The following is a 20,353-nucleotide window of genomic DNA, read 5'->3' as shown; positions in this document are numbered from 1 at the left end:
ACAATAAATATTCTCCAAGTTTCAAATCATGGATTTGTATGAGTGAAAACAGTATGACAGAAAGTTCTTTTTAGGAGACACCGTCCATCACTGATAAAGTCATAGGCTCCATTAAAAGATAAGTTAATCATTTTAAAGTGAGCATGTTACACTATCTGAGGGTCCTTCTAAAGTGAAAGTGAAAGTCACTCAGTCATGTCTGACTCTTTGCGACCCAGTACATGGAATTCTCCAGGCCAGAATACTGAAGTGGATAGCTGTTCCCTTCTCCAGGGGATCTTCCCAACCCAGGGATCGAACCCAGGTCTCCTGCATTGCAGGTGGATTCTTTACCAGCTGAGCCACAAGGGAAGAACAAGAATATTGGAGTGGGTAGCCTATCCCTTTGCCAGCAGATCTTCCTGACCCAGGAATCAAACCAGGGTCTCCTGTATTGCAGGCGGAATCTTTACCAACTAAAGTGAAAGTGAAGTCGCTCAGTCGTGTCCAACTCTTTGCAACCCTGTGGACTGTAGCCCACCAGGTGACTCTGTCCATGGGATTCTCCAGGCAAGAACACTGGAGTGGGTTGCCATTTCCTTCTCCTCTCTCCACATGTGAGCTGGACCAGCAAAAGGAAGCTTCATGTTAGTGAGACATCATCGCCACCTTGTGTTCAACAGTCTCCATTACACCTACCTTATTGCGAAAGATGACTCGGGATTCAATAGTTACAGAATATAGCTTTATTTATAGAATCTTACAAATAAAAACATTTACAGTCCACATAACTTAAGTTTATTTTATTTTCTAATTTATCTTCATAACACCTGAGTCATTTAAAAAAATACTGTGATGGAATTGCAGAACTGTAAAATAAAATATGAATAATAAAAAGCTAACCTCTCTCTTTTGCAACAATCAGACAACCTTTTGTTTCTTTTTAAGCAGATTTCCAACATATTGCTATCTCCATATTACCATGTGGAAGAAGATTTACTAAAAACAGGTCTTAGGAGGCCATAAAAGAGAAGCTTTCTTTTTAAAACCCAGGGTGAAGGACCAGTGAAGGGGAGACCTAAGTTGACACTAGACACAAAAACCCTTGGGGGCAAGGACAGCAGACCTGCAAGCCAGGGGGAGGGTGAGAAGCAGCAGAACCCCTCCTCTGGAGTCACGGCTCCTGCACGTTACACATACCTTCCTGGTTATCCTTAGAGAAAGGTGGTCCACAAGGGAGACAGGCTGAAGATGCTAATGCCAGACGTGAAATAAGTCCTCAGAACTTGCTACTCCTCAGACTTCTGTGTACAAATGCTTGAAACAGCAAACCCAACACTTCAAAAAGAAACTGCCACATTTTCGATTCATGAGGCAAATCTGTTGCCATAGCAACAGGTAATCCATTGCACAATTTGAGTGTCTCTACCCCTCCTAAGCTACAGCTGGGACTGGCCTCTGGACTAATGACAGTTTGGAAAAAACTCCCCTCTGAGGCAGGTGTCTGTGAAAGGAAAGTCAGTTCTTAATACGGATGTGCACGAGAAGGGAAAACACCCTACTGCTCATATTTTAGTTTTTTAATTTGCTCAAGGTTACATTTTTGGGCTCTTCTCCTAAAACTAGAAACCCACTAATGCTTACTTAGGATTCTACTCCACAAATACCAGTGTCTGTAAGGAAGGACAGATCTACAGGGAATGCTAAAATTATCAAGTTAATACATCCATGTAAATTAAGGGAAGCAAAATCATCTAGGGTCCTAAGGTTTGAGTGTTATTTCTTGCTAGCTCCTGAAAGCAATCTGAGAAAAATGAAACAGAAGAGACAAAGATTCGTTTCAAAACAGTTAACAGTGACAATAATAATGACGGTATAAAAAGTTAGATTCCAACATTCAAGGAATTGGTTCTTTGGTAAAAACTGGACTGTAATCCTACCAGGGAGTCTGTCCTGACAGTACATCTAGAATCTTGAGAACTGAGTTTTCCTCCTCCTTCCGCCCATTCTCAAATCTATCCAAATCAACAGGCAAGATGAGAAAAACTTGTAAAGCATCGCCAACGGTTTTCCTGCTCATGTTCAAGAATAGTCCCGGTTTGAGGGATGTTTCCCAAAGGAAAAAAGAAAGAAAGAAAAAAACCCAGAGTCGATGCTTTCAATTACTGTAGAGTGGAAAAGTTTTCCTGTCAGAACGGAAATGTGCTCGGGCGGTGGCGATGGACCAGCGCTGGTCAGCCACGCGCACAGGCCGGTCTGCGACCGCGCGCACCGCTGAGAAAGGCTTCTGGGGAGGTCTGCTCCCCAGAGTGGCTGAGGAATCTCACGTTATCAATATGATAATAATACAGCAATTCACCTAGTGAACCTGGAGACTAGCTCCCCTCACAGCTGGAGCTCTGCGGAGAGGGCTCCACAGGGCAAGCAGGTGACCCACGGTCTCCCACACACACACACACACACACACACACACACGAGGCTATCAACCCATTTTCTGAAGAGAGTTATTAGCATAATTCATACTGTTCCATACAGGATCCGCCCTCTCTGGTGTGGGGTGAGGGCGGAAGGGGGACCCAGCTGGCTGCCGCGGGAACTTTTGGGTCGCCTATTCTGTGAACCCCAAGGGTGCTCCCCTCCCAGCTCAGAGTCTACCATGTGCAGTTAGCTGTGGCATCAGTAAGTCCTAAAGGCTGCCTGCGCTGACTGCACCCCCGCTCACCCTCGTCAAGAAGACCCCAAGCGGCACTCCCGTTCTGAAAGTCAACTCATCGCTTGGCAGCAGGAGCTGTTGCCCAGGGAGGTGGATTTGTGCGGTCTCCCCTCCAACACGGGTGTCGTCACTGTGCTTAGAGTGTGCTGCCAGGGAGGCAGCGGAAATGCCTCTCAGGAGATGGGGGTGGGGGCTGCGGGGTGGGAATCGTAGCAAAGCCACTGGATTTCTCAGACGTCTCTCTTCTCTGCCCTCCCGTGTCCACCAGCGTTCATCTCAAAGGAGGGGAGGTTCAGGCAACACACACTACTGGCTGCTTAGCTGGACAGCCACGAAACACCAGGTGCAGAACCGATTGTGGCCCAGGGTCCCAGTGGGGATAAGCGACCGTCCTGACAAGACACACGCCCCTCGTCCACACACAGCGATCCTTGCCTCTCCTCCAGCCCCGCTCATCTGTTCCCAGCTCTGACTTCTCTTTGACAGAACAGGCAACCGAACAGACTGAAAATATGAGGGATTCCTGTCCTTTGTACTTTTGCTGTAAAAAAAAACAGGCAAATTCACTTAAAAATGGGTCACCCTGAGGCCCAGGAAACACACTGAGACTTTGTGAGCCCCAAACTGTAGATTCACCTCCTAGTATTTCTCACCAAGCTGTGAGCCCTGGCTCTCTTTCTGCATCACCTGGCCAAGGATTCAGAATGTCTCAGTGCTGGTTGGGAGAGAAAGTGGCCAGGGCAACCAGAGGAAAAGTTAGGCTTGTCTTTCGAGCTGTGCTGAGAAGAGGAAAGGGATAGAGGCACTACCGAGAGGCTGGTTTCCAGGGCAGCTTATTCCTTGGACAGAGCATTTTCAAAACCAGCTGACATTTGAATGTAGGAATAGAGTCCGTGTCACAGTTTTTAATAGAACTGCCTCTTCCGAAGTGCTTCCTGGATGAGGCGTCCTTGGGCCAGGGGTCGGGCAGCCCAGGGCCGGACTGCCAACCCCGCCGGCTCCTGGCGGGGCCCTATCCGATCTGGATATGTCCCGAGTACATGGTGAGGACCAGCATGATGCCAAAGCCGGTCAGGAGGCCCAGGTTCTGGATGACAAAGGGGATCAAGGAGCTGCCCTTGCGTTCGTCCTCCTGGCTGACCTCGTTCATCTCAGGGAACTGGGGACGAAAAGAGAATACGAGAGCTGCAGGTCCTTTAAGTGCAGGACAATTCGGTGATGTACACTATCGAATAATCATTACAGTGTTTGTCATTATTATATTTTTATGTGAAAATAACACATCATTAGTGTATATGATTACTATAATAGCTATTATATATAATATTTAATCAAGACGCGTGCATGTCAGTTACTCAGGCATGTCTGACTCTGTGATCCCATGGAGTGTAGCCCACCATGTCCGTAGGATTTCCCAGGCAAGAATACGGGAGTGGACTGCCATTTCCTTCTCCACGGGGTGTTCCTGACCCAGGGATTGAACCCACGTCTCCTGCATTAAGAGGCAGATTCTTTTACTGCTAAACCACCAGGGTATATAAAAAAATAGGATTGGTTTACAAAGAAAATCAATAGCAGTAACTTCTAGAACTTAAACATTATCACCTTTCTCCAAGGTGGTTGCCACTGCTTTACAACTATGGAGGTGAAACAAAGTACTAAACGTATATGTAACCCTGGATGTGTTTAGCGACTGGTTAAAAATAACCACTCTGATAAAACTGCCACTTGTTTGGGAAACTAAGCAACTGTGTAAGGGGCCAGAAAATGGAGCTAAGTATTGCAGTGACTCAAGGTCTCCTGCAGCTGGCTAGCAAGGCATGCATGCTCAGCCATGTGTGACTCTCTGTGACCCCATGCACTGAAGCCCTACAGGCTCTTCTGTTCATGGGATTTCCCAGGCAAGAATACTGGAGTGGGTTGCCATTTCCTTCTCCAGGGGATCTTCCTGAGCCAAGGATTGAACAAAAAATATCCTAACCCATTGGCTGAGGATGGACCATGGTGGTCAGTACTCTCATCATCTCATCAAAAATACTACTTTTCAGGACTTCCCTGGTAGTCTAATGGTTAAGAATCTGCCTCCCAGTGCAGGGAACATGGGTTCCACCCCTGGTAGGGGAAGATCCCACATGCCCTGGGGCAATTAAGCCTGTGCTTCACAACTAGTAAGCCTGTGAACCCTAGAGCCTGTGCTCCACAACAGGTGAAGCAATAAGAAGCCCATGAACTGCAAGGAAGAGTAGCCTCGGCTCGCCACAACTAGAGAAAGCCTGCTTGTAGCAATGAAGACCCAGCGCAGCCAAAAATAAACAAACAAATGATTTTTTTAAAATAATACTTTCCAAGGATACAGAATAATGCATTCAAACATGCCAAAGAACATGTCATGCCCTTAAGGAAAGAAATCAACCTCGTTAGAGAAAAAGCTGCAACAAATCAGTATTAAAGTAGCAAACTCAAATAGACGTTAGTGGGCACAGTACAATGTACACTTTCAGACGCTGCTAATAATGTAAAGGAAGGTTAAGCTGTTTTAGAAAGCAATTTGGCAACACACATTAAAACCTCAAACTAATGCAGCCTTTCTGAGCCCGAGATTCCTGTTCTGGATCGAGTACACTCTCCCACCAAATAATACCAGCAGTGGAGATGATGCCTTTTTTGGTTTGGTTTTGGCGTGCCTTGCTGGATCTTAGTCCCCCAAAGAGGGGTCACACCCACGCCTCTGGACGTGGGCAGTGTGTTACTCTAACCACTGGACGGACAGGGAGTTCCCTGAAAAGGATGCCCTTAGAGAGTATGCAGCAAGAAAAACGTCTAGGATGTATTAAGTGAAAAAAGAAACTAGGATACAGAAGTGTATATTCAGTGTGATTAGTTGTTTAAAAACAAACACGATGCGTTGTGAAGAAACAAGAAATAAAGCCAAGTGGTGGTGTTCTGAGGGAGAATAATTATGGGTAATTTTCTTTCCTTCCTTCCCTTCCTGCCTCCTTTCTATTTATCTATGGATATCTAAAAGATACTTAGGTAAGGACCCTGGAGTTGAGCTAGATCATTTTTTTTCAGTGACATGTGCCTAAGGAACATAGGCTTTTCATCCTTTAAAAATCTAATATCCCTTTTAAAAAAGCATTGTATACTTTAAATAGGTAAATGGTGTGGTATACAAATTTGGGCTTCCCACATGGCCGAGTGGTAGAGAGTCCACCTGCCAATGCAGGAGACATGTGAGATCTGGGTTTGATCCCTGGGTCGGGAAGATCGCCTGGAGGAAGGCATAGCAACCCACTCCACTATTCTTGCCTGGAGAATACCACCGACAGAGGAGCCTGGCAGGCTACCAGCCCACAGGGCTGCAAAGAGTTGGACAGGACTGAAGCAACTTAGCATGTGCACACACATGAACTGATTTGTTGATAAAGGTGTTATTAAAAACAAAGTAACTAATGCACCTTAGCCGTCATCCCACTCAATGAACTTAAATTAATAACCTGATCCAGTTTTGCCTACAAGGCATTAAAACTATGGAAAACTTACCATATCAGCCAGTGAAATATATAAGAACATTCCTCCAGCCAGTGCAAAGATCCAGTTGGCAGAGAAGTGGCTGCCGGCTAAGATGCCGAAGCCCAGGCCCACGTAACAGCAGCAGGCAGAGAGGAAGTTGAAGAAGAGAGCCTGCTGGAGACTCATGCCGGCATTGAGAAGGATGACAAAGTCTCCTACAGCAGGGAGGACGAGAGGGGAGGGTGTGGACAGAAGAGTCATATTAGGTTGTGGGACACACAACTTGATGAGGACAGGCTGCCTAAATGTTGGATGGAGTCTGGGTGAAAATCCTGACGGCCCCAGACTAGAGCTCATAATGACAGACTAAGGCCCCCTTGACCTCCACACCAAGGATGCTTGCAAGCTTGCATCTATGAGGCTGACCATGCGCGTCCAGTCTAGAGGCTGAACACAATGCACAGGATTTTCAAGACAGAAAACACCTACAATGGCCTCGTTTCTCTTGTGATTGATGGTGAAATAGAAGGAGCTTCCTTCCTCAAAACTGTAATGCATGGTGTTTTTAGGAAACAAAATCGAGATGGACAGATGTTAAGTCATTTGCCCAAATTCACAAGCCAATAAATGGCAAAGCCGGGATATGACCTTGAATATCTGAGCCTCAAAAAAGTCTAGGCTTTTTACACTCTCCCTCTGATAAAACCAAGGAGTTTCCAACTGGCTCATCTACCCACCAGACCTCTAACATATAGCTCAGCCTTTGGAAGATTAATAGGATGTAAGACATAACCAATACTGAAAACTTAAGTCTAGTGAATGGCACACCATAAGTCCTTTTCACTATTTCTCCCCCCATGTTTCTCACGATGAGTCAATGAGACAGGTACCACTATTAATCCCAGTGTAGAAGTGAAGAAACTGAGCCACAAACATGCTGGTAAAAACTCCAACATTTCCAACGATCAACTTTCTGGGTTTTTTTGGCCAAACTGTGTCACACGCAGCATCTCAGTTCCCTGACCAGGGATCAAACCTGTGCCCCCTACAGTAGAAGTGCAGAGTCTTAATCACTGGACTGCCAAGGATGTCCTTATCCAATGATCGATTTGCAGTAACTGATTTGGCTGTTGAGAATCAGTGGTTTGATTTCACATAGCACAAAGAATGTGTCCACCGAAGATGGTCTGTGTTCCGAAGGGCAGCGGGGGAGACAGCACAATGGACCAGGCTGGGGTGGGGGCAGTGCCCAGGCACCTACCAAGCTCATGTGGGAACTCCTCACACAGGATGGCCACTGAGGTGCTGATTCCCTGGAAGACGGACACAGTGAAGGAGGCGCCGATAGCCAGGCCGTCGATGAAGTTGTGGAGGCCGTCACTCAGGGTGATCATCCAGGCCAGCGTGCCGATGTCTGAGTAGCGCACGCCTTTCAGCCAGTGACAGGCACTCTGGGAAGCCTGCAGGTCCTGCCAGGAAGCCCGACCCCAAGGCCCCCAGGTCAAAGGGTGGATGACAGACCTTCAGGGCAGGCCCGAGTCATCAAGGCTGTTACCGTGCAAGCCCCTCCCACCTCCCAACCCCCACCTGCGTCCCCCAGCGGAGGGCGGCCCAAACCTGGACGGACAGGGAGCCCACGATGACCTTCTCGTCCACCACAGAGGTCTTCCCGTCCAGCTCCCCGCTGCAGTGCTGAGGAATCATGTGGTCCAGATCCCCGTTCTGCAGCTTCTCTGTCACACCCTCTTCCTGGTCCTTCTGGGAGGGGAGCGTCTCAGAGGTGTAATGGCTGTGTCCGTGATGATGCTGGCGGCACCGCACAGAGGGGGTCAAGCCAGAGCAACGCTCACCAAAACCACCCACCCAGCAGGTGCCACGAGCACCGGGAAGACCTCACTCCCACCGTCCGGGAAGCCACGAGCAGGCAATGAAGAGACAGAGGCCAAAGGCAAGGTAATGGAGAAAGCCGAAAGGGGCAGGGTGGGGCGTGGGGCTGGGGGGTGGGGCGTGGGGCTGGCATGGGGTGGATCTCAGAGCAGTGACCGAGGGGCCAGTGCTCATTCCTGGCGGGAAGCACAGCACAGGTGCTTAGAGAGGCTGATTGTATCCCATTCATCAACTGCTTAGGGGAAAACTAGGAGCCAGGCACCAAACGTGACTTCTGGGAACTACGCCACAAAAGCTGGTCTCATTTCCTTGAGGACTACTTCATATACGGTGCCCTTCCTACATCTCCTCAAGGGCTGAAAAATCTGTTAAGGAAATAATCTAGAATAAGATAAAGAGGGCAAGTCACTGCCTGGGAGGAGGCACACAGGCCAGACCTGGTTTCGGATTCGCCCTTACCCCCTGCTTGTCCCCTTTCCGAGGGGAGGTGGGTTTATCTACTCAGGAAGTCTGTGGGTTTGAGCCCACGGTGGGAGGATCCAGGTAAGCTCACTGGATCAGCACTGAGGTCAATAGCACGCCTGCGACACATTTCTGAGATGGATGCTCTCCCGAGAGGCACTTCCTTTACCAACAATTAGGCCTCACCTCGTTTTTCTGTTTAAGGAGCATCTTCAAGATCTTCTCTGTGAAAAAGAAGAGATAAAAGCCCCCGAACACCACTGCAGACTTGGAGACATAATAGTCTTCCATAGGGTTGAAGCCGAAAGCCTGTGGACCCAGGAAAACAAAATGAATTGAGTTTCACTGGTCCCCTCTCCTCTCTTTCACCACCTCCTTGACTCCAGGAAAGGAAGAGACTGGGACAACTCTGCCATCTACCTCACCTTTTTCCAGCAAAATCTAACCCTTAATGTTTTTCTCATGTCATGCCACCAGACCTGCTGGGTTCTCTCTAGCTGATTTTCTGATGCAAAAGACATCAGATCGTCTTTCGAATTTTACTTTCAGGAAGAACAGGCTCGGACAAAGGCTGCCCAACTTTTAACAACCCTGTCTTTACTTTCTCCTGGTGCTTTGTAATAAGGGCAGACTCTGCCGGCAAATTCCGCATTTAAGGAGACACTTATGTTTATTTTTGTCGTTATCTAGTCTCCCTGGATGACCTGCATGTAAACACACAGGGAGATGGTGTAATTAAACTTTCTAAAATGGGAAATCCTTTCCCTGGTGGAACAGTAAGAATTGCAGCATCTTTCTGACCGCAGACCTCCCAGTGACCACAAAGCCAAAGGGGCAGACAGTATTACTGCATGTATCAACCTGGGGAAGTTTGTTTTGGGTTCTTGAAACTTCACTTAGGGAAAAAAGAAAATCCTTGGGAAAGCAGACAGGAGTAGAAGTTAGGAGAATACCGTTTTCCCAGTGAAGCTCCTAACTTGTGTGCGGCAGCGGGGAACTTGAGAAAGTGTCTGCTGACCTGCTCCTCAGTTTTCTGATAGAAAACGGGCCTCACAAGCAAACACAAGCATCTCATGGATGGGCCCAGATAAAAGGGCCATCAGAACCAGGGACTCTGGGCTGCTTAGAAACTGTTTTTTTTTTCTTTTCTCTTTTAAAGAGACAAAATGCAGTCTCTAATCCCAGTGTAGTTTTCTAAGAGACATTAAAGGTCAAGTTCTAGAATAGAAATGACTCACTCAGGCCAACCTTCCAAGAGAGTCAAACCATCTTAAGGAAAAGAGGAGCGGACACAGGCAGCTAACAGTTCTCACTAAAAGAACCAGGACACGAGCTCTTGTACAGGCTGGGCTCTGCATCTGTTAAACAGGTCAAACAGCCCTTGTTCCCTACACATCACAGAAGTGATCTGAGGACCAACTTGGGAGACACAAAACCACAGCGTGGAAAACGAAGTGCTACAAGGAGCGCAGGGCGTCATCTTTCTGCTTCACCTCTGGCGGGTCCGGGCCTGTCAGACCACCCACAGTGAAGCACCTCATGCTTGCTTCCTGCATCAGCGGGTCTGCCAGGAGACCACAGGGCATCAGGAACTCCTTCTTGGCCCTGCTAAACCTTACAAACACAGTGCTCCTCCTCTGCCACGGAGGGTGTCCTGGTTGGCCCAGGTGAAGGGGCAACGGGGCCTTCAACATGTGTGAGGCCAGATTGCTGGGTTCAGCTTACTTTCTGATGCAAAAGACAGAGGGTCTTTAGAAGTTTATGCCCTACTGAGGAGAACTAATTTTTTTTCACTGAGACCTACTGATTCTGGTTTTGGTGCCCAAAGCTCCAAATTGGGGGCCATCATGTGACCTAGCTACACTATGTCTCTTCACCTGGTAGGTAGTGAGCACCAGGTGATTTATGAACACGAACTCATAGAACCCTCACGAGCTCATCCTGAGGTCCAGCCTATTATTTTCCCCCTTTTCTGCATGAGGAAACTGCAGCACAGAGGGGTTAGGTGACTTGCCCTAGTGCACAAGTGGAGCTGGGATCTGCACCAGCTCTCAGACCTACTCCCTGCTCACACTGCCTCAAACTGCCCCTCCCTGCTTGTGTCTGCTTCCCATCTTCGCTTTCCAAAAGGAGAGATCTCGCTACACCATAAATGGAGATGGGGAGGGGTCCCTCCCACTGCACCCCGCAGTCCCCAGGAGGCGGCGTGCTCCCGAGAGGGCCCTGGCTCGCCATACCTCAGGGATGAGCTGGAAGAGGGCGTTGGAGTAGAGGGTTCCAATCGCCAGAGCTATGAAGTAGAGCAGGAGCCTCTTGTAAAAAGTCTTCTTCATGAAGGGCACAACGCTGGCCCCCAGGAGGGAGCAGAGGGAGATGACGGTCACGCAGAGGAGACCGTACCCCCACACTGCCATGGAGCGGGGGAGCCAGCCCCACCCGGGACAGGGGCAAGGGCCAACACCCCAGGGCATGGCAGCCACCATTGGGGGAAGGCAGGTGGTGGTCGGGGAGGGAGCAGTCAGGAGGGGTTTGGTCGACAGATATTAACAAAGGAGACAAAAGAGAAGAATCAGAGAGAGACAAGCAGGGGGGGAGAGAGAAACAGAACATTTATTAGTGATTCAAGTCTGATGAAATTTTCTTCAATCAAGTTCAGGAGAAATGGGGGAGGAGCTTGAGGTGGCCTTGGAACGCTGTCTCTCCTGCCCCTGTTGCCTGGTGGCCGAGTCCCACCTGCCTGCTGCTGTGCCTGGGGGGGCAGCTGCGGTCTTAGCCCAAGTGTCCCCAGGCCAGGCCAGAGGCTGCCTGGCGGACTTTGGACGCGAGGGCTATCTGAGAGAGGAAACAAGAGCCCGGGAAGAGACCGTTGTGCTGCCTGTGTTTGCACATCCGCCCCACGCGGCAGGCACGTGGACGCTCCTCGAAGCTGGTCTGCACCGCACAGGGCGCAACCAGGTCAGAAGTGCGGGGCAGAAAGGGTAAACAAATCAGCCCCGACGCCCGGAGAATTCACGCTCTCAGCAGCCCAGGTTCTCTTGCCGTTTTTCCCCTCTATGTTTTTTGTGTTCGTTTTTTCTTTTGGCTACATAGCTTGTGGGATCTTAGTTCCCCAACACGGGATTGAACCCAGGCCACAGCAGTGAAAGCCTGGAGCCCTAACCACTAGACAACCAGAGAACTCCCTCAGGTTTTGTTTGTTTCCATTTGCTTTGAGAGGGCTGCAGCGTAGAGAACAGACTTCCAAGATCACCCCGCCAAAAAATATTTCCTCTTCCATTTCTCAGGGGGACACACTCCGGGCAGGATGAAACTGAGTCAGGACGTGGCCTCCCCTTTGAGTCCAGGGGCGGAGTATGCACCATTATTGTATTCCTATTCAAGAGGCAACACAGCATTTCATTTCCGATCTTGAAAAAAAAAATTAATTTAATTTCCAGAGCTGGAAAAAAAAAAAATAGCCCAAGATGAGGCCTGCCCTGAGAAGTGCTTGCCAGATTCATGTCCAATTCTGACATAGCATCGAGATGGTTCACCTTAAACCAAATTTCTTCTCTCATCGAGAAGCAGGAACAGGTAAGGCAAGGCTGGGCATCCCGTAAAGTCTTTTTTTTTTTTTCTTTTTTGGTTGCTAGTACAGTATATGGGATCTAGTTCCATAACCAGGAACTGAATCCAGGCCCCCTGTGTTGGGAGCTCGGAGTCTTAGCCACTGGACCGCCAGGGAAGTCCCCATGAAGTCTTCTGATTGGGAGAGGTGGGCAGCTGCCTATGGAAGGCAAAGCCAACACACGTCACCACTGCCCCACTGCACGGCCTTGCCTGAGTTGACACGTCGGCAGGCTGTCACCTTGGGCCTTTTTTTTTTTTTAAGCTCTTCAATGGTTACAATTAAAGAACAAAATTAACGAACATTTCAAAACAGTCAAGTCAGGGCGCCAGGAAGTCATTCCTATCAGGAAGAAGTCCAGATGCAAGGTGTGAAGGGCTGCGGTCACTTTCGCTTGTTTTTGTTTCACAGTCTGGATTCTATGTTTGGCCTTGTATCCTGCAGGTTATTTTTATTTAGTCCTAAGTAGTGTCTGACTCTCTTGCAACCCCATGGACTGCGGCCTACCAGGTTCCTCTGTCTATGGGGTTTCGCAGGCAAGAATACTGGAGTGGGTTGCCATTTCCCCCTCCAGAGGATCTTCCCGACCCAGCAATCAAACCCGTGACTTCTGCATTGGCAGGTGGCTTCTTTACCACTGAGCCACCAGCGAAGCCCACGCTGTGTGGATTAGGGCCTGCGTTAAAAAAAAAGGCTCTTTTTAGGCCAGTTCCGCTTTTCAGTTGGTAGCCTCTTTCCTTCCACCTCACTCCAGGTGGATCGTCTCTTGGTGGCCACACCTGAGTACTGCCAGGGCCTCTACTTCGAATGACAGGGGGTCAGGCGGACCAAGGGCAGGGGCAGCCACCACCGCCACTTTCCTTTCAAGCCCTGCCAACAGGGCTTCGGAAAGGCGCTGACTGGGGAAGGGGAAGGAGGCTGACGGACCCCCAGCGTGGTGATGGTGGGTAGGGGTGACGGGGGTGAGTGCTAACAGCCTTGCATCTGACAACCCCTGAAGAGGCCAGAGGCCGACCTGGGTGCCCCAGGAGTGACAGGAAGCCCTGGAGATTCAGAGGCAGAAGTCACTGGGGTCCCTTGACTAGAAAAAGACGTCTGTGTTTCGGGTGGCGGCTGCCAGGGGCCTTGGAGCACAGGTTGGGGCAGGGATGCCCCGGGGAGAGAGGACGCACACACTTCCATTCTACTGCACCTCTGGGATGAGCTGGAAGAGCGCGTTAGACAGCAGCGTTCCAATGGACAGGGCGATGAAGTAAGTGAGCACACGGCTGAAAAACGCTCTCTCTGTGCAGGGCAGGACGAGGACTCCCAGGAGAGAGGCCAGGTTAATCAGTGAGACACTGAGAAAGCCAAAGCCCCACACTGTGGAGGAACAAGAACAGACGAGGGCCGCCATTACTACGGGCGGGGGTGCTCTTGCTGCTGGGGGTGCGTGCAACCCCCATTCTGAACTCAGCCGCAACCAGGGCAGACAGAGTTCCACCAGCCCATCAGTAAATGCTTGCCGAGTGTCTCTTGCTGGGTGCTGTGAAGAAGCCTGAAAACATACACCAAAGTTGCTATCTAAAGCAGCTTACCTTTCAGATGGAGGGGCAGGTGAACCCACGAAAGGCTAAAGACTACAGGAGTTAAATAATGACGTGGGGCAGGACACAGGTGGCATGTGCCAGGTACCAAATGCCGGCAGCTCACACCAGCAGGACAGGATTGCAGGAGCTCGATCCAGGCCCGAGGGAGCCACGTGCACACACGTGAACCACTGTGGCTGGAGCAGAGGTCCAGGCAGAGGAGGAGGGCAGGTGGATGAAGGGGGACGAGGGCAGTCTGTGAAAGGCCTTAAATGCTAAACTCAAAAAACCAAGGCACTGGCCCCCTGGTAGTTTAATGAAAACCAAAAGGGAAAAGTGGTCCAACAGTTTCACAATGACCGCTCACCAGCCACACTGCCCAGCCTGGTGATGTGCTGGACTGGTCTCATGAGCATGGGAGATATCAGTTTATACATTACTTCAGTTCACCCCTCCTGATGATGATAAGAGGAGGATAACCGGTTAATCATTCAGCGAGCCACTCTATCTGATCGGCCCGGCAGTCCCTGGGCTGACAAGCATGGACACCTGCCTGCCTCCCCATCCCGGCTCACCTTCCACCGAGCTGGGCCTCCCCTCTTCCGTCTGCTCATTCTCCTCATTCTCCTGGTTCTCGGAGGAGCAGGCCCTGGAGTCCAGCTGCTGGAGGATGGTGGGGCAGAACTCCTGGAACTCACGCTCCCCGATCTGCGACTGGTGGCTGAGGTTGTGGGCAGCAAAGAGTTCTCCAGAACTGAAGCACTGAAACCAAGAGGGAGGGGCAGAAAGCTTCTTAGGGCCCAAGGTCACACCTTGCCCCCGAGGAGCCCTCCAAGATGAAGAACAGAAGACGGACCTGGCTAACTTTCATGGAATCTGCAGGCTAATTTCCAAGGATGAGAGCAAAGTAGTCCCTAAACTTAAAACACTGATGAGTAATCTTACGAGATCGGCCACCCAGACATGCCTTCCACACGCCCATCTATGAATGGCTACCCAGAAGTTCTGGAAACAACTGAATTCCAATCATTACGACCAGGGTGCGGCTGCTGGAAAACGTGCCTCTGTGTGCATGCCTGAAGATGCAGTTTCTCCCAGACTCCCACTCTGGCTCCACATCACCACAGCCCCGGGAGCTGTAAAATGCAGATTTCAGACGCTTCTCCAGAGCCACTGAGCACAGGCGTCTACGGGGACGCCGGTCTCCTGGGCCATGGGCAGTAATGCCCACAGCCTGCAGTATGTGCTGGCAGGGACTGGGGAAGGGTGGAGGGGTACCTGGAGATTCAGGGTCTGCCAGGGAGAGGCGTGGGCTGCCCAGTGAACCTGGGCTCTCAGTTCCCTGGGAGGCATCAGGTCAGTGGTTCTCACATACCATTCCCCTGAAACACTGCCATTTCACTTCTAATTAGACATTCACACGTCAGTCTTTCGCTGAGTGTGGTTTTACGTGGGTCTGTGTCTAATGAGCTAATCAGCTCTGGGAGGGCTGGTGAGGGAGGGTTTCCTGGGCCTACAAAGCTGGGGGCTGGATGTGGTGACCCCCAGTATCCTTGTGCTGCACCGGAAGGCTGCTGGGGTCAGGCTGCGTGAGCCCCAGCCTGGGGCAGGCTCCCCTGACTCAGAGGCGGGCCACGTCCTCATGGTCCCACATCCATGCCACAAGGTCCCCCACTTCTGGCCACTTGGCCTCTCTGAACTCTGCTCTCCTTCAAGAAGCTCCAGGATGCCCCACCCACAAAGCTTCCTTGACCAGTGAGCCTATACTCACCCGCTCCTGTCATTTCTGAATCCAGAAATGACTTGCCAACCCACAGCATCTTAACACTTCATCCAAGTATCAGCTAACTCTGTCCTTGGTTGGCTGAGCTCCCCATCTGAACGGTACACTCCCTGAAGATGACTCATTTTCTCTGTCTTTCTCACAACACTCAGCACAGGCAACAGAGCAGATGCATAAAGACATCGCGGGTGACTTATACATGGCCGCCACAGGGCCTCAGACTCTGATTGGCCAAGATGACACGGAAGACAGAAGAGAGAATCAGAAGCCAAAACACCCGGGTCTTAATCCCGGTCCCTGCGGCACTCGCCGTGGGTCCCTCAGTATCCCAGTATATTGTTGTTGCTTAGTTACTCAGTCATGTCTGACTCTTGGCAACCCCGTGGACTGTAGCCCGCCAGGCTCCTCTGTCCACGGGATTTTCCAGGCAAGAATACTGGAGTGGGTTGCCATTTCCTTCTCCAGGGGATTGTCCCAACCCAGGGATTGAACCTGCATCTCCTGCATTGGCAGGCGGATTCTTTACTGTCTAAGTCAGCATGGAAGCCCATCTCACTGTACACAGGATATGATGAAGATCTGCCACCTGCCCAGGCTCACCCAGGATGATGGGCAAAGGCCTTTGCAAAAACTCCATTAGAAACACAAGCTGACCCAGGAGCCCCAGCCTAGCAGGAGTTCCAGGAGCTCCCAGTACAGCTCTGAGGCAGGGTCTGGACTGCGGGCAGCCCCTATTGCATGGCTGTCCTGGGCTAAGGGATTCAACGCACCCATGGAGAAGGTTACGAGGTGCAGCTGGAGTCTCAGACCAGCTGACCCAGACTGCAGGGCAAGAAGTGGCTCCTCTGTTCTGTCATCAAGGCTCACCTAGCCCCCACCTAGACTGTGAACCTCGAACGGGTAGAGTTGGTGCCGGGCGGAGCTGAGGGCCTTACCGTCGAGAGGTTCCTCGGGCCCTGCACGGGCTGGGAGATGTTGCTCCGGCCTACTCCCACGTCCAGGTGGTTGAGCAGGGTCTTCAGCTGCTGAAGGGTAAGGCTGTCACCCTCCCCGTAGCGATGCATGAGGTTTTGCAGAAAAGAGGCTGCGCTGAGGGTGGTCCCTCTGGACACAGCACGAGCCTCAGAAGCAGCTGTCCGCATGATGAGCAGGGTCAGCAGGAAGTAGCTGGGGAGGGCTGGGCGCTGCAGCTTCATGGTGACGGATGAGCCTGCAAGAGCGAAGAGACAGGTGAGAGACCCACCCTTACCTTCCATACCAGACCCACAGGGCTCCCTCCAGACAGGAGGGTCTCTCCTCAGACTCTGGATCCCGTCAGTACCAAAGCTGACCCTTCACTCCTTCTCTAAGTCTCTGCCTAACTTTTGAGAACAATCCTTCTTTTGTAATAGAAAATAAAAACAAATTCAACAGGTCTGAGTAAATTTTTTAAAAGTAGGGGCTTCCCTTGTGGTCCATGTGGCTAAGACTCCAGGGGGCCCAGGTTCGATCCCCGGTCAGGAAACTAGGTTCCACATGCCACAGCTTAGGAGTTCACATGCCACAACTAAGAGTCTGCATGCTACAACAAAGACTGAAGAGCTCCGGTGCTACAACTGGGGCACAGCACAGCCAAATAATTATATACAATTTAAAAAAAAAAAGGGAAAGAAAAACTATGTGTGTTTTTTAATTAACTTTTTTTTTTGGCTGTGCTGGATCTTCCTTGCTACACATGGACCTTTTCTAGTTGCGGCAAGCAGAGGGCCACTCTCTATTTGCAGTGCGTGGGCTTCTCTCGTTGCGGAGCACAGGCTTGAGGGCGCAGCCTCAGTAGTTGTGGTGCATAGGCTTAGTTTACCCGCTGCATGTGGAGTCTTCCCAGACCAGGGATGGAAGCCAGGTCCCCTGCATTGGCAGGTGAACTCTGCTAGTGGACCACCAGGGAAGTCATGTGGTTATGCTTTTCTTTTAAAGTCTGTGTCTTTTTAGAGATACTGAGATCATCATGGATTAAGTATTTTACTTGGGATTTGCTTCAAAATCACAAAGGAGGGAATATTTGCGTTAGAGTACAGATGAGACCAGATTAGGCATGAGTTGACACCTGTTGGAACTAAGTGATGGGAATTCGTTATGCTACTCTCTCTACTTTCGTATATGTTTGAAATTCTTCAAAGGAAAAATCTTAAAAAATGGAAAGTACAACTAAAAGGTGGGGGGAAGTAGACTGGGGAAAATATACACCATCAAACATGCCAAAGAGTTATTTCTACACTACCTAAATTAGGGAACCAATATGAAAACTACTAGTCTTGGAGTTCCCTGGCGGTCCAGTGGTTAAGAATCCCCCTGTCAAGGCAGGGGACGTGGGTTTTTGATCCCTGGTCCGGGAAGATTCCACCTGCCTCAAGGCAACTAAGCTGGTGAGTCACACTATTGCAGCCCACATGCCCTAGAGCCCATGCTCCGCAACGAGAAGCCACTGCACCACAACCAGAGAGTAATCTCCACTCCAGATCCCAACTGGAGAAAGCCCGCAAGACCAGTACAGCCAATTAAAAACAAAAAACAAAACAACCCCCCAAACTTGGTCTCCCTGGTTTAAGAATATAAATTTAGGGACTTCCCTGGTGGTCTAGAGGCTAAGACTCTGTGCTCCCAATGCAGGGGGCCAGGGTTCAATCCCTGGTCAGGGAACTTGATCCCACATGCTGCAGCTAAGGCTGGGAACAGCCAAATAAATAAATAAAATAAATAAATATTAAAAAAAAAAAAAAAAGAATATAAATTTAAAAGATGGAGGGTGCTACTTACTAAGATAGCAAAACATTTTTTAAAAAAGATATAAAACCAAATGTCAGTGAGGTTAAACAACAGAAGAAGATACTTCTGGTGGCTATCCAAATGACTCTGGAAAAGTTATGTGATAATAAATGTATCTCAATCCGTTAATAATTCTACTTCTTCTGGAATTTACACTAATAGAAGCAATCCCAAAATAAAAAAGCCATTGGCAGAAAGATATGTGTGGTCAAGTGAATTATATCAATTTCACGCAACAGTATGCAGCGATAAAAAGCAGAATCATGAGTTTAACATTAAATAAAGACGTGGAACAATTATGTAAACAGAGTTAAGAACCGAGAAAGAACAGAGAAAAACGAAACCTTCTGGTAGCGCGACTGACAACCTTTCTTTAGTTAATCATTTCCCTTAGTAGAGTTATAATTTAATTTGTGAAATAAACAAATACCAGGAGTGGGAAGTGAGCCTCCTATTTAATCTGGGGCCCGGGAACCCGGGTGCTTCAGTCACTTCCCCATCTCCCTGGGCATCCAGGGCTCTGGCACAGTGCCTGGTGTGGACAGAGGCACCAGAGCAGAGTGGGTAACGGCAGGCCTGTTAGCAGCCCAACTGCCATTCACCAGCTGTGTGATCTTGGGCAAGTTATTTAACCAGAGTCAACATTCTAGAATCACTGTGAGCAGTGATGGAGTATGCCATGGCCTTCAGGGTCAAAAGACTTGGCTTGAATTTTCATGCCGCTGATTCCCAGAAGTGACCTTGGCCAAGTTGCATGGCCTCTCTCCACGCCTCGGTTTTCTCATCTGTAAAATTGGTATCCACATCATTGGACTATTGTGAAAACTTAATGACATGAGCTTTGGCAAGCGAGTAGACGCAAGAGAGCACTCGATAAAACAGGGCTACGATGATTATATGACTAATCATTAGCAGGGCCCCCCAACTGCGATCCCCTCTCAGTCAGATACTAAGCTGCCAAAGGAAGCACTGAGGCTGGCTTTGCACCAGGCCTGCAACACACACACGACACAAGCTCCAGCTGCAAGCAGAGCTGGGACATCCCAGGCTCTAGGTCCCACACACGAGGCACACGCCAGAATCTGGGACGTAAACCGTCACTCCAGGGAACATGCACCAGCGAATGGATCGGGCACCCGCCCAGAAGGTAGTTTATAAAACTGCTATTTTGGGACTAAAAACTCTCAAATCTTTACCAGGCACCAAAGTTAAATCATGGTTAGCTAGCAGGGTGGATCTTAGTCTAAAACAGCTAAACCCCGCTGCACAAAGAAGTCTGCTCTCTGCTGGACCATAGTGGGATTTGTCTAAGGCATGTGCTGTGCTGTTAAAACAAGCAGGGGAGGGCTGCCTGGGTTTAGGAAAGGGGAGGCAAAGAGCTGATGCGATAAGCTGCTAGTGGTCCCAGTACTTTACTGAAGCATCTGACATTCACCAATGCCTTTAAGAGACGGTAGAACACTTATCTCAGCCTAACAAATGAGGGCTTCCCTGGTGGCTCAGTGGTAAAGAAAGAACTTGTCTGCTAATGCAAGAGACATGAGTTTGATCCCTGGGCCACGAAGATTCCCTGGAGAAGGAAATGGCAACCCACTCCAGTATTCTTGCCTAAAGAATACCATGGACAGAGGAGCCTGGCAGGCTACAGTCCATGGGGCTGCAAATGTTGGACTGACTCAGAGACTCAGCAACAACAGATGAGGTTTAGAGATTAGGGAGCGTGACCCATGGCCAGTAAGTAGACCAGTGAAGCCAGGAATCAAATTTTCATGATCTGAAGCCAAGTCTGAGTGACACTAAAGTCAGGGTGCACTTAACCACTCACTGTCCCTGCTGTGTGGAGACACACACATACACGCCCCAGGTCTCGTGGAGAAGCCACCAAAGCCTGTGTGTCTCTGGGCAGATCTACCCCAGTTTCTATCAGTCCCAGTAAGTACCCCAAACCCAGGCGTAAGATGCCCTGAAGACTCGTGGAGGGAAACTGCCCAAGTGTGTCTCAGGGGACAAGCCATGTTACAAGTTTCAAAACAAGC

At 49.8% G+C, this 20,353-nt stretch overlaps 1 protein-coding gene across 3 annotated transcripts in view; it reads right to left on the bottom strand.

The window, feature by feature from the left end:
• Positions 1-710: 710 nt before the first annotated feature.
• SLC39A14 (solute carrier family 39 member 14) overlaps positions 711-20,353 on the bottom strand; it is a 49,123-nt gene continuing 29,480 nt past the window's right edge. For 2 of the 3 annotated variants that reach the window (XM_043453148.1, XM_043453150.1), the window contains 8 exons: positions 16,448-16,722; positions 14,305-14,491; positions 10,792-10,961; positions 8,741-8,863; positions 7,823-8,011; positions 7,467-7,674; positions 6,236-6,420; positions 711-3,851 (listed from right to left, as the gene is read on the bottom strand). In XM_043453148.1, the coding sequence (XP_043309083.1) occupies positions 3,705-3,851; positions 6,236-6,420; positions 7,467-7,674; positions 7,823-8,011; positions 8,741-8,863; positions 10,792-10,961; positions 14,305-14,491; positions 16,448-16,722 (1,484 nt within the window). In that variant the 3' untranslated portion in view covers positions 711-3,704. Of the gene's footprint in view, positions 3,852-6,235; positions 6,421-7,466; positions 7,675-7,822; positions 8,012-8,740; positions 8,864-10,791; positions 10,962-13,353; positions 13,524-14,304; positions 14,492-16,447; positions 16,723-20,353 lie in introns of all 3 variants that reach the window. The other variant, XM_043453149.1, reaches the window with a different exon arrangement.

This window comes from Cervus canadensis, chromosome 30 (genome assembly GCF_019320065.1).
Source record: "Cervus canadensis isolate Bull #8, Minnesota chromosome 30, ASM1932006v1, whole genome shotgun sequence".
NCBI lineage: Eukaryota > Metazoa > Chordata > Mammalia > Artiodactyla > Cervidae > Cervus > Cervus canadensis.
This window is presented reverse-complemented; position numbering and strand designations above follow the sequence as displayed.